Below are 14285 nucleotides of genomic sequence, written 5' to 3'. Positions count from 1 at the left end.
CAGTAGCAACTAACCACATGTGGCTAATGAACACCTGAAATGTGACTAATGTAAATGAAGATGTACTGTCATTATAGAATATACTCCATATTTAATTATAAAAATATATTATTAACAATTTTTATAGTGATAATATATTATTATATGATAATTCTTTGGATACATTGGATCAAGAAAAATATATTAAAATTAATTTCACCTGTATTTTTGTATTTTTAACTTTTTTAATTGTAGCTACTAGAAAAATTTATTTTATTAAATAGTTTGTCAAGTTGGTTTCCATATAACACCTGCTACTAGAAAAATTTAAATATATTTGTGGCTTGCATTTATGGTTCATGTGGCTCACATCTGTGGCTCACGTAATATTTATTTTCTTATTTATTTAAATTTTAGTTAATGTACAGTATAATATTGGTTTCAGGAGTAGAATTTAGTGATTCATCAGTTACATACAAAACTGTGCTGGTATAGAGCAGTGGTTCTCAACATCAAAGATTCTGATTTAACTAGCCTGGAGCCTGAGTTTTGATGTTTTTTTTAACAATATTTTAATTTTTTTCATCCACATGACTTATTTCATCATGCAGCCAGGATGGAAAGCCCTAGGCTAGACTCTACCATGCTTGTCTGAGCCAGCCAGTGATCTTCTCAAAGGTAAACTTCAGCTGCTGGGACTGTATGCCTCCCTTGGTGTTGGATGTAAAAGCATAAATGCCAGTTCACTGATATGCTAAAGCCTGGCTCTCCCATTTTCCTCCCTGAGTCACTCTGCCTTATTCAATCATTTTGCCCCATTCCTTGATTTACTGTTTATTATAAAAATGACATTTCACAGAAAGTCAAATACATTTGAATTGGGATGACACGGGTACAGTTTCATCCTTCCTGTCAGCACAAGGGCCCGTCAGCACAAGACACACAAGCTGTTTCTTTACAGGACCACACACTAATCCTAAAGGCCCATGATTACTGATGTTTTCTTTCTGACTACCCCTGGGACCAATTCATCAAGCAGCAAGGCTAAGCTGAAACAGAGATGACACTTGAAGACTGATGGAAGATGCCACATACATGGAGGAAAAAGGTTTGGATATTTAATTAGGAGATTTTCAGGACAGATGAGGATGAAAGATCATTTTGTCCACCTTTCTGTTTCTGAGTACTGTCCTCACCAAAATATTTCCAACCACATAACAGTGTTTCCTGAGTTTATAGCCCTCAAGAAAGGAGTCCTCTTTTAACCACTAACATAGACCTTTTGGAGCTAATAAGGTGACAGGGGTAATAATGAGGAGGATAATACTGATGATAAATCAAGTTACCATTTGCCAATTACCCACCATGTGCCAAGCACTGTCCTAAACACTTTAGACCTTTATATGATCTCATTTAAATCCTCATAAAATTCTGTTATCCTTATTTTTCAGATGAGGAAATCAAGGTTCTGGGAACTGAAGTATTGCCAAAAGTCATGGAGTTGGGAGGTAGTAAAGCTGAACTTAGGGGCGCCTGGGTGGCTTAGTCGGTTAAGCGTCCGACTTTCGCTTGGGTCATGATCTCGCAGTTCGTGGGTTCGAGCCCCGCGTCGGGCTCTGTGCTGACTGCCAGCTCAGAGCCTGGAGCCTGTTTCATTCTGTGACTCCCTCTCTCTCTAAACCTCCCCTGCTCACGCTGTCTCTCTCTCTCTTCTAGAAATAAATAAAAATATTAAAAAAAAAAAGCTGAAATTGCATTGTGGGTTGTCTGGCTCCAAATGTCCTGTTCCTTTCCTCATGTCACAATGTCATCATAATCCTGAGGCCCTTCATCTTCCAAGAGCCCAAGCTACTCTGATCTTTTGTTTGGCATCAGGTATCTTACAGAAGAAACTAACAACAGGTGATAGACTGTGGCAAGGAAGATCATAAGACATCCTAAATGTAGCTTTTGTACTTACACTACCACAAAGTTATTTCACTGTGATATCTACTGGCATGAAAGAATTGTCAACACTATTTTGTGATTGGGACTGGGGGAATCAGAGCTCACAGTTACCAAAAAAACAAAACAAAACAAAACAAAAACAAAACAAAACAAAAAAAGACCAAAAACAAAACAAAACAGATTCTAGCTCATAACTCTAAGGAGGGCCAAAAGCTGAGACATCAGGCCAGTGTTCTTCCTCCATAGCATCCTGCTAATTGATAACCAAGAGGAAGCAGAAACTGCTCACATGACCTTTCTGGAGAGCCCATTCTATTAAGGGCCAGGTTCTTCATGGCACAATGTCAAAAGGGCAAAAACTTTATAAGCTCTGTCAAGGTGCCTGCTTCCCACCCTCAACACATCTAAAACCCCAGCCACCTAACTCAAAGTAAGATCTGCAATCAGTAAACTCTAGCCCCTGAGAGGGTAGGAAGCCCACACCCGTACATTAAGAGTTGAAGACAACACAAAGGGTGTTCATACTTTCCTAGATGAGGCAGAGAGGAGTGAGGAGGGGAGAAGGAAGGAAAGGTGGGATCTATAAAAAGAAAGAACAGAAAAGAGGAGACAAGGAAAATGATGAAAGCAGAAGAGAGATAAGGTAAAAGTTCACAGAAATATAGAGTTAAAAGAGTCTTCAAAAACCATCAAGGGCAAAAGGGAAGTGATTTGTACAAAGGCACAGTAGTTAGGAGAAAGGTGGCAGAATATTGGAATTGTTAAAATAAATAAGGGATAAAAAGAAAAGACTCAAAATTAGAAGGGAAAAGGTTAAAGGGGGCTCACATCCTTGGTAAAAGACAGATAGATGAGAGAGAGAGAGAGACAGAGAGAGAGAGACAGAGAGAACGAAAGAACGAAAGAAAGAAAGAAAGAAAGAAAAGAAAGAAAGAGAAAAATGTGAGAGGAGCCACCAGGAGAGAAATGAACAGGAGAAAAGAGGCTGGTGAAGGGGAAGCCAGGGGCAGGTAGCCAAAGAGACAGGAGAAGAGAGTGAAGGCTGACTGACACTCACCCTCACAAAGCTGGCAGGAAACCATCCCTCCGCATCGTCGATCTGGCCCCACCACCAATCCTTGTTGGAAGCATCCAAGACTTTGATGACGTCGCCAGCTTTAAATGCCAACTCCCGGTTGGCCATGGTGACGTGATCCCATACTGCCTCAGCACTAACGATGGAATCTCCAGTGATCAGCTTAGGAAACAAAATGAGAATGTGTTCAGTCCACACAACTGGCTACCTTACTTACTCTTTACCCCACCCACAGAACTCTACTAGTTATGGAAAAACTGACATACTAGTGGTGAAGGGTTAGGGAGAGGGATATGGCACTGGGAGCACAAGCTCCACTGGACCACACAACAAACAATACTTGTCAACTCTCCATTAGCCAGTAGATGGAATGACCCAGAATGTGAATATGAACTACATAAGCCTTATGCTTTTATCCCTACTCATAATCTCCTTCCCCAGAAAAGAAAAAAAGTTCCAGTGCATCTTTGCTTGGTACTTCAAGGCAGCACTGGGTCTGGAATGGCTGAAGAGGTTAAAATCAAAGGCTAAAATGAAGCTCAAACATATTTGCTCTAAATTCTCTGTGTTCTTCCCTGTTTACTCCTCCTTCTTGGAACTGACCAATTGAGAGTTGGTGGTACATTATTTAACACCACTGTACCCCACCCACAAGGGGTTACAAATCATGGCATTCTTCACACACAATGGACTCCAGTCCTGCAGCCTCCTGTTCTCACCCACACATGATGCCATCCAGAGAGGTCATGGATATGAAAGAATATGGCTTTCTGTGATGACTTGCTTCCACTAAACTCAACTTTGGCACAGATTCACTCAGTGATTTGTACCACCACACTGTGAGATACATAGGAGGTCTAGGTTGAATCTTGCATTTGACAGATGGCAAAACTGAGTCACAAGGAGACTAAGGAGTGAACTTACAATCACACAGCAAGACAGGGGCTATGCAAAGACCTTAACCCTGGTCATTAAACTTTGTGACCAGTAGGACTGGGATCCACACAGCAACAGGAAGACATCTATGCCAGTTCCATATCTCTTTCTCTCTCTGTCACTCTATCTTTCTCTGTCTCTCTCTCTCCCTCTCACGCGAGCACGCAGGCACGTGCACACACACACAAACACACACACACACACACACACATTCATCTAAGCACAGTGATGAAGTTGGGGTTGAGGGAAGAGTCTGCTTCTCTATGGCTGCCATCCTAACCACCATGTTGTTTGTTCTCCTTTTTCCCCAACTGGTTCCAGCCTATATGGGCCATCAATCTTCCTGGCATTTGGGGAAACATATTCCAGAATAGAGAACATATGTCCTGTCAAGGCAAAGGATTCAAGAATTCTCTCCCTAGCACTAAATTTTTGAACATGTTCTCCATCACTCTGTTTTGAAGGACTGATTCTCCAAGGCAACTGTGGCTTCACAAGCCCAAAGGCAAAATGGTTCAAAGGCAACAGAGACAGAATATAGAATATGTATCCTCTCACACAGGTCTGCCTTTCAATATACCCAACTAGAGAATAACCCTACAGTCATGAAATTAGCATATAACACATGAATACATATTAAAAAAAAAAAAAACAACCTGATCTTTTGGAGCACCAGAGTGGCTCAGTCGGTTAAGCGTCTGACTTCGGCTCAGGTCATGATCTCACAGTTTGTGAGTTCAAGCCCTGCATCTGGCTCTGTGCTGACAGCTCAGAGCCCGGAGACTGCTTCTGATTCAGTGTCTTCCTCTCTCCCTGCCCCTCTCCTGCTTGTGCTCTATACCTCTGTCTCTCAAAAATAAATAAACATTGAAAAAAACCTGATCTTTTGTCTTAGTTAAGGCATTCTGTTGGTCAGGTACAGCATAGGGGAACTCCTCATCATGGATGCAAAAGAGATTTCCAATAGGGCCTTTTATAACACAACCTTTCAAGTACATCATGCTTCACTGTTTACAAAATATTTTCACATCTACTGTATCACTTGATCCTCAATGAATCAGCTGGTCTCACTATTACCCATATTTTAAAGATAAGGAAACTGAGGCTCATATAGGTGACCTGTGCTTTGGTCAGTCATACAAGTAATAAATTATAGAGCCTGGCCTTCTGACTTCATACGCTCTAATGCCCATCATACCATACTGACAATGTCTACTCACTAGCTATCCTGAAGTCATAAAATTCCATCCATACCACAAAGCATATAACTCCTATTCTTAAAGAATCCCAAAGAAGGAGATATGGATAACTACCTTTAGTCACCAGTACCCCTGCCTATGAGATTTATTTTTATATTGAACCTGCTTTCTTCCAATTGCACTAACAGTCAATTTCTTCTTGTTCTGACCTCAGCGGAGAAAAATTGCTGGTCACTTGCCTCAATAAAATAAATCTTCATAAAAAAATTTCTCTCCTGCCAAAGATGGTTTCCAACTGGGTGTCGCTATAGCTCAATAAGCTCATACACTCCCAAATCACAACATCAAGGCCTGTAGCTTAAAGCTATATCCTTGGCGTTTTACCAAAGGTCAAGAGTATCTTGGCAGCAATTATCAATACTTTGCTCAGAACACTATCTGTGATGCTGTCTTAGGTACCCTAGGTCCAGGTCTGGCTGATTCCACTTCCTGTATTCTTTCTATAGTCATCTTTCCAACTTTATGCTTGGCTCATTCAGTGAGCCTCCACCATGTACACAGATCTTATTATTATGATGCAGGCATAGTCCTTACCTGAAGATCAAAGGCCTTTCAGGCACCAACACTGAATGCCCTTTAAGCAGTATGTAAAATGGTTAAGGGCAAGCAAACCTAGCTTCAATTCTGGGCTTTCCTACTTTAGAAAGTATCAGTAACTTTCTAAACTTGGAATACCACCCCCACCCCGAAATCTACTTTGACTTCTTCCTTTTCCTCAAACTATATTTAAGAGCCTTCAAACAGTACTCCATCCTACCTTTCCAGGTGTCCTTCTCCAACTCCCCCAACCCCCTCTTCTCAGACCATTTCAAACTCCACTACCTGTTTGCTTTCAAATTCCCCATAGGTTTTACCTATGGGAGGTGAGGAAGAAGAGCCAGAGAAACAAACCAAAATGGAACTTTCAGCATGTAATTAGGATACCAAGGAGCACAATATCACAAAAGCCAAAGAGAACAGTTTCAAGAGATACAACTTTTGGACTCAGTTTCTTCATATATAAAATGGGGATAATAATACCTGCCTCACAGGCAGGGTAGTAGAGGGCAAATTGAGCAATGTATGTACAGTGCCTACTACAGTACTTGGTACATGTTGGCCTAGTACATGACTTCAGAGTAAGGGAGGAACATATGTGGCTATTAGGCTTTAGATTGATTTTGTAGAATACTGAAGATAGGCCTTAAAGAATGGGTAGGATTGTAACATATTGAAGAGGGGCAGGAAAGGCATTTAAGGCAGAGGAATGAGACTACATAAAGTCTCAGATATAAAACTATGAGGAATTTGATGGCAAAGGTAGTGGAGTTTGGAAAGGGCTGGGAAGAGGAAGTTGGGGGAGTTGAGGAAAGACAACTGGAAAGGTAGGATGGAGTCCTGTTTGAAGGCTCTTAAATCTAGTTTGAGAAAAAAGAATAAGTCAAAGTTGATTTGAGGGTGGGAGTGGTATTTCAAGTCAAAGTGTGATGAAGTAAGTTACATGAGGGAATGTTGGTTTGGGAGGGGAAAAAAGAGATTACAAATTTTCTCTTCAATGTGTTGAATACGTGGGGTCCATCAGGATATGTAGATTTCAAGTTCAAGAGATGTCAGGAGAGATAGTTATATAGGGTTTGGAGTCAATGGCTCAGAAATTGTGGAAGCCAAGGAAGTTTGCCCAGGAAGGAAGTGACAAGAAAGAAGACCAGAAACCTTGGGAAATAGCAAGAATGGGAGGTGAGGAAGAGAAGAGGAGCCAGAGAAACAAATGAAAGTGAAGCTTTCAGTACCTAATGAGGATACAAGGAGTGTAATATTGGAAAAGCCAAAGCCAAGAGTTTTAACTATCAGGAGCTATCAAATTATCAAATGGTAAAGAGCTATAAAACGATGAAAGCCAAGAAATGGTCATTTGGGAGTAGCTATATCAGCGGTTAAATTCTTTATATCTTAAACTGGTTTATACTCTTTGCCTCACCAATAACCTTAATTTCCCAATTATCCCCACCCCTTCATCTTGCAAGTCCAACATAAAATCAGGAGATGGTACTTACTGGGTTACTCCAACAAGGTTCTCAAATAGCTCTTGGCCTTAGGACAGTCCTGATGTGACTTCTAACAAAATAATTCCTAATCCCCAAGATATTTCAGGTATAGCACCAAATATAGGTTGGCTCTTCCTCAGACTTGTCAGTGAGTGGGACACACAGTGCTCTGTACCTCAACATCAAAGATACTTTTGGACATGAATGAGAAGACAGGGAGGGAAAAGAGTCATAATATCATTCCTATAAAAGGAATGAGATCCTATTTATTTTTGTCTAGATTTCCCAGGATAATCCTAATTATCAAATATTCTTTTCCATTGATACTATAAGTAGATACATCTGTTATCATACCCATGTTCGCTGACTTTTAACCTAGAAATATTACCACCATACCTTACAGGAATTGACCTCTAAGAGTTTGACTTCTAAGCCTGGTCTCTGGTCAACAATGACACATGTGTCTACAGCTAACTTGGAGTGGGTGGCCAGTGGGCCCTTTCAAGGGGAAGGAAAGAAGGCAGGGAAAAAGTGAGGAAGAAAGTAATCAGGAATAAGAAAAATTTGAATTATTGAAAACACATGGCAGGCATTTGGCAAGGGACTTTGTGATTTTAATCGTTATAACGCTCCAAGGTAAGCATTAACATCCCCATTTTTACTGAAGATAATCTGTGACACTAAGTAGCCCACAGTCACCCAGTTAGTAGTTGGTAAAGCAAATTTGAATTATTATTTGGCCTTACTCTACAACTTTGCTTTTGCCAATACCCCCAAAAGAAGGCAGAGAGTAGGCTCCCAGCTGGTTTCTTCTTCCAGGAATACCAACTCACACTGTGAGTGACCTAGAGTAGTACTTCTCAACCCCCTGGAAGGCTTGTTAAAACACAGACTACTAGGCCACCAAGTCTGACTCTCTGATTCGGTTGGTCTTAAGTATGACTTGAGAACTTGCATTTCGAACAAGTTCCCAGGTAATGCCTACATTGCTGGTTCACAGACACACTTGATGAACCACCACCCTGAAGGACCTTCATAGTCTAGGCTTCACCTTTGCCTCTCCTAATGCCTCATTCTCCCAGGGACCCCCATGCCACCCTGTACATTGGGCTCCCTGCCTGTCCACAAGATCTCCCTCAGTGAGAGAGGATGTATGTCTGAGAACAGATATTTTGGGTCATATAAGGAGTATTCCCAATGCCATATCTTGCCAATATAGAAAAGAGCCCTGGGATCTCAGTTATCCAGAGCCATAACATTTGTCTTCCTTTTCTTGCTCCTGCTGTCTAGCTGAACAATACCACCCCCAAATAGTTATATAATCATCCAGGGTGACTGGCAGAAATATTAGAATTTTAATAGCAAGAAACAGAAGGGGGGAATGTTAAAATATTAAAGTGTGTTGTGCAGAATAGCAAATGTGTCAATTGCCATGAAGGTAGCTGACCTGGTCCTACCTTCTGAGAAGCTTCACAGGATGCAAAGAAGGGACATGAGGCATCTTTGCCTCTATAAGGTTTTCTCAGTTGGTGTCTGCCCCCATCCTCTCAGAAAGTCCCTTCCCTCAACAGCTAGGCATTGACAAGAGCAAAATCCTGTCCTTCATTCCTTTTAAGTACATCTAAAATAGGCTAGGATTTTATTCTCTCTCCTGAATAGTCTTTTTTTAAATACAGCCTTGTAAATAGATTCTGACTATCTTGCCCAAAATGTTCAAGGACAACAATCATCCCAACTTCTGGAAAGCTGTGACCCAGGATGTTCCAACAACAGCTAGGAGGCATCATGGCATACAGCAAAGACTGGTTTATTGAATGAAGCTCTGCCAGTAACTTCTTGAATGAACCTGGGCAAGTACTTTACCTGTCTCAGCTTCTTTATCAGTCAAGTTACAGACTTGAACCAGACAGACAACCTCTTAAGCTCTGACTTTCTATTTGAGGCTAACATTTCAGAATCTCAAAGGACAGAAATTTCATTATCACAATGTATTTCTCATTTTCCTTTGTGTTTGATAGGATGCTTTTACTACTCTCTACTCAGGAAAATGAGAACTTGGAGCTGGCTAGTCCCTTCCTGAATATTTAGGCATTGCTGGTGACCCAGGCTAGTTGGACTGGCTAGGAAAACTGAGGAATGGGTTTTCCACTTTGGACCCTTGATTACCACATTCAAAAGTCAGAGAAATCATCTTTCTCATGTCATCAGCTCTTGCACTTCCAGTCTCATACTTTCAACTTTACTGCTCTACATTTCACTGGATGACCTGCTACAGAGCCAATAAAACATGTAAAACTCATCATATGCCCCCACTCCTATTCTTCATAATTTTTCCCATTTCTAATTCCTCTTCTTGGCCTGCTATTGTTTTCTTCCACCTCTCTCTCTCTCTCTCTCTCTCTCTCTCTCTCTCTCTCCCCCCTTTATCTTCATTTCCAGTGTCCCACACTAGGTATAGCTCTTATCACCTCAAGTTTCCTCCCAATTGGCCTTCCTGCTGCCCACAGGTCTGTGTCTGTCTGTCTCTTTCTCTCTCTCTCTCCCCCTTAAGCTACTCCTTAATGATACATTTCTTAAAACTTGTTTCCTGGTTGCACTATCCATGCTCAAGAAGCCTTAATAACTCCCTACTGTCAATCTTTCAAAGCTCTCCTTAATCAAGCCCCCACCTATGGTTCCAACCCTTATCTTGATCCTGGCAGAAACCTTCCACTCTAGCCAAACTGACCCTCCTGCAGGCAAATGCAGTTCTACCTCCATGCCTCTGATTCAGCAAAGGCCTTAGCCCTGGTTAAGTAAGTATAAGAACACTGGAGCGAGGCTGCCTCTTCCTAGCTGTGTGATGTTGGCTTGCCTGTTCCTTAATTCCTCACCAGATGACTCCAGTTTGTATCCTTTCCCCTTGCCTCTTTTACTAATTTCTAAGTAGGATAAGAAGAAAATAAAGCAATGTGGATTTATTCAAGTTGTCAACCAGAGTACTATTCTCCAAACCACCAGAGTACATACTTGTGAACAGTAGATCTAAAAAATCTGCTTGATCCATAAAGAACAATACTGTTTTTAGCCTCTACAACCTGGGCCCTCAAATCAGGCAAGTTCTGAGGAAGATCACAACAACAGAATTAGCATCTCTATCAGGTTGCAGAACACACTATGGGGCTAAGAAATCTGTTTACATAATATGTACCAGGTGGCTTATAGGCCATTCTGTTGTTGATAGTATTTATGTCTAGATGGCTTCTGGGGTGGGGTGCAGGTTTTTGCTGAAGACATACACAGATGCTTGATGGTCATCAGGGGGAGGAGAAAAGATGCCAGGTAAGAAAAATACCACTATGAATATTTTTTAAATCCCAAGAATTTAGGGCCCTTTTGTGACTCAGTTGATTAAACGTCCAACTTCAGCTCAGGTCATGATCTCACAATTCATAGTCTTGAGCCCCACATCGGGCTCTGTGCTGACAGCTCAGAGCCTAAAGCCTCCTTTAGATTCTGTGTATCCTTCTCTCTCTTACCCTCCTCCACACACGCTCTTTCTCTGTCTCAAAAATGAATAAATGTTTTTTAAAAAGTATTTTAAAAAACCCAAGAACTGATTTTTCTTTTCCCTGTGACTTAATAGTTCACATGTGGCTGATTTCAGCTCTAATCTGGATGTTGCTATGACCCATAACTAAATAATTTCATTTCTGAGCAGAATAGTTAATGAATTCAAGTGATGATGGCTAAATGTACTAAAAGGGAGTATACAAATATCATCTTTTCATGACATGATCATTTTTTTCTTAGTTTGCTCATGTGATTTGTGAGTCATTGGGCATTGGCCCCCTTGAATGTCCCATTGTACCATCCATTTTTCACTTTAATAAAATGAAAGGTCTACAGATGGTTTCACCCACACCTGACAAACACAAAACTCAGCTGTGCTGACTTGATTTGGAAAGATCAGCCTAAATGAGGGTAAGGCTCAGCAAGACCAAGATCGATCACCTGAGCCAAAAGCCAATATGTACTTTGGTCAGAAGCCAACTCATATCTGCCAGGCTATAAAAGTTTGGGAAACCCAAATAAGCTTCCTAAGTTATGAAGGAGATTTTTTTCATTCATTATAGACTAATAACAAAGGATAACACCTTTGTGTACTTCCAAAGAAGTTACAAGGCTATCTTAGCTATAATGGTAAACAACCAAATATATATGAAGCAAGGGGATTTACTTGCTTGGTCTGAACCTTAGCAATGGACCCTTCTGATATGAAACTTCAGCCACTAGCTCAACCTAATGGTCCCAGGAGTTAATGAAGTGAGACCCAGATACTGCCTGAAAATTCATGATGCTAAGAGTTTGGTCTTGTGGAAGAAATAAGTCCGTTAGAGAACACGCAGCCAAATAGGTCAAAAATTGCACAGATCACAGAGAAGACATGTTTCTGGACCACCAACCAGTCATGATCCTGTTGGCTAGAGAAGTCTCCCACCTAGAACACCTCCCAATCTGATAAACATCATCTTCAAAATCCAAATCATTGGAGTTAGGAGTTACTGTCAAGTTGTTTTGGGATCTTTTTGGCCTCTAACCCATTAGGCTAGTTCTCAAAGACCTGCTCAGACTCACCCCAGTTTTTTTTTTTTTTACTTTTTTAAACTTTACCTTTTAAATATTATTTTCTTTTATCTTATTTTAGAGACAGTGTGAGCATGTGAGCAGGGGAGAAGGGAGAGTCAGAGCAAGACATAATCTTAAGCAGGCTCCACATTCAGTGCAGAGCCCGACACAGGGCTCGATCCCACAACTTTGGGATCATGACCTGAGCCAAAATCAAGAGTCAGACACTCAAACAACTAAGTTGCCCAGGCACCCCCACCCTAGAATTTTTAAAAAGCAGCCAGAGTGATCCAGAATAATATATCATATTGAGACCAAGTGTCTTAAATTTACTAGAGCCAGAGTTTGAAATACAAGAATTTCCTCTGACAGCACTGGATCATTTGCTGATCCAGAATTTCTGAAACTTTGTCCCCGACTTTTCCTTCTTGTATTAGATTCCAGGCAGGCTGAGGGAGTATAGTAGCTTGTCCAGGATGATTTTCCCATCCTTAAGAGGCTATTTGCACCTGCTCTGTTGCATCCCTATTCCCACCCCTGCCCCGAAATTCAGCCCTGAGACCCCCAGTCTAAAAGCAATTTCTAAGAGCTGTCCTCAAGTATCCAAGTCAGACTCTAATATCTAAAAGACAAATTATTAGTAAAACAAACAAAAAATGACTCAGCAATGCTGTTTCTGTGAGTTAACTCAGAAGCATACCATCCCAAACTGGAGGTTACCCTGACCCCTACCTGATTCTTGAATCACCTTGGGCTCCATTTCCAAAATATTTCTGCCCTGGGTACTGTGACCATCTTCATGAACTTCTTATGGGCACTAATTTCCAGCCACCCATTGGAGTCTCTGCATTGCCTTCAAACCTTAAGAGATGGTAAGGGCAAGCCTAGGGGAGAGGCAGGGGGCTCAAAGAGCCCCCAATTCCTGAGGTGACCTAGACCTATCTAAGGTTCTGCACCTGTATTCGTGAATTTCTTCATGTGGTTCTACTGGGACCAGCCCTAGGATCCTTAACTTTTCCTGAATTGTGACTTGAAGGCCAGCCTTGGAGTTTCCTGAGAAGGAGTGGAGGTGGGACTTATCTAGGTTTACAAAAGGGGAGAGGGAGAATGAAGAATCTGTCCTCCATGCCTCCCACATGCATAGTTCTAAACTCATCAGCACCACAGCCAGAGGGTGGGTGGGCAAGGCAGAGAGAAGGGAAAGTCATTTTTTTATCCATTTGACAGATGTCGTGTTAAAATACTGTAGGGGGAGGGCTGTAGGTGGGGGGAGGAGCAGAGAAGGAGATAGGTTGGAACTAATGGTTCTAATGTCATCTTTAAATGTGGCCATCTGCTGTAAGGTGGTGAGAACAGGAACAGCATTTAGTTAGGAGCACTTTGACCTGCTCCTAAATCTGGAGAATAGAAAGGAAAAAATAAATATATTTGAATCAATTTAAACACTTTTAAGTCTACAAAGCATGCTCACCCAGGACAAAGCCCTTTAAAGGCTTTGAGCCTTTCCAATGAGAATGTAATTGTCTCCAGGGGGAGTCCTTACAACTCAAAGAGGAAATCTGCATTTAAACAGCCCATCATAAAGTAGATGGTTTCTAGTGGCTTATTGATTTCCCTCTGCCTGCTGGCTCACAGTGAGAGAAAAGACTGGTCAAGGCACTAAGGAGTAGCCCTTGTCCCTATCAGCATTGTTTCCTGTTCAGGGGTTGGCCATGTTTATCCTAACAAAGTCTAGCACAATTTTTTGCTCTCAACAGACATGGTAAATAGTGCATGAGCAGATGGCAGGGGTTCTCTGTGAGTAGCCACGGGATCAGGCCAGAGGGGACACAAACTGGCTGAGTTGGAGTTGTCTTCCCTTCAGAGGGATGCAACATCTAAACTTGGGTTATCTGAGAGGACACAAGAGAAGCACAATCAGACCCACCCTCAGGGCCTAGGAGGGATGGCATTGGATCTGTGTCTGATGGAAAAGTGGTTGTGCTTGTAACAACAGAACTTCAAGTACATCAGCCAGGCTTATGTAAGACAGCTTCTGCCTATCTGGGCTGGGTGAAGGAGGCGGGGGTGGAGAAGGGAAGGCCCAGGGCAACTGACTGAGGGACAAAGCATCCAGTACAGTGCCAGAACTTGAACATAATCTTCTTGACTCCATCTCAGTTTCAAGATCATGGCAGTGGATTCTTATACTCAGCGAAGATCAGGATTGGAGACTCTCAAGAAATAGCACACCTAGTTCAGTCTAACAATTTACAGATAAGAAAACTGAGGTTCCAGTGAAGAGCTTACCTAACATGTAAAGCTCATCAGCAGCAGAGCCAAGATTAGAAACCCAACCTACAACATTTTAGAAAGATGGTTGTCAATTGTTTTTGGTTAAAAATCAATTGGTTAAAAAATTAACATCTACCTGAATATCTAAGTACTACTAAGGTACTATGTGTTTTATAAAAATTT

At 41.5% G+C, this 14285-nt stretch overlaps 1 protein-coding gene across 2 annotated transcripts in view; it reads right to left on the bottom strand.

Moving 5' to 3' along the window:
* ARHGEF9 (Cdc42 guanine nucleotide exchange factor 9) overlaps positions 1–14285 on the bottom strand; it is a 155706-nt gene that overhangs the window by 124050 nt on the left and 17371 nt on the right. For both annotated transcript variants that reach the window (XM_039222567.1, XM_039222568.1), the window contains exon 2: positions 2984–3163. In XM_039222567.1, the coding sequence (XP_039078498.1) occupies positions 2984–3163 (180 nt within the window). The remainder of the gene's footprint in view (positions 1–2983; positions 3164–14285) is intronic.

The sequence above is a fragment of the Hyaena hyaena genome, unplaced genomic scaffold, assembly GCF_003009895.1.
Source record: "Hyaena hyaena isolate Hyena2069 unplaced genomic scaffold, ASM300989v1 scaffold_1163, whole genome shotgun sequence".
Taxonomy (NCBI): domain Eukaryota; kingdom Metazoa; phylum Chordata; class Mammalia; order Carnivora; family Hyaenidae; genus Hyaena; species Hyaena hyaena.
The sequence above is the reverse complement of the archived record's forward strand: the minus strand, read 5'-3'. Positions and strand labels throughout refer to the sequence as shown.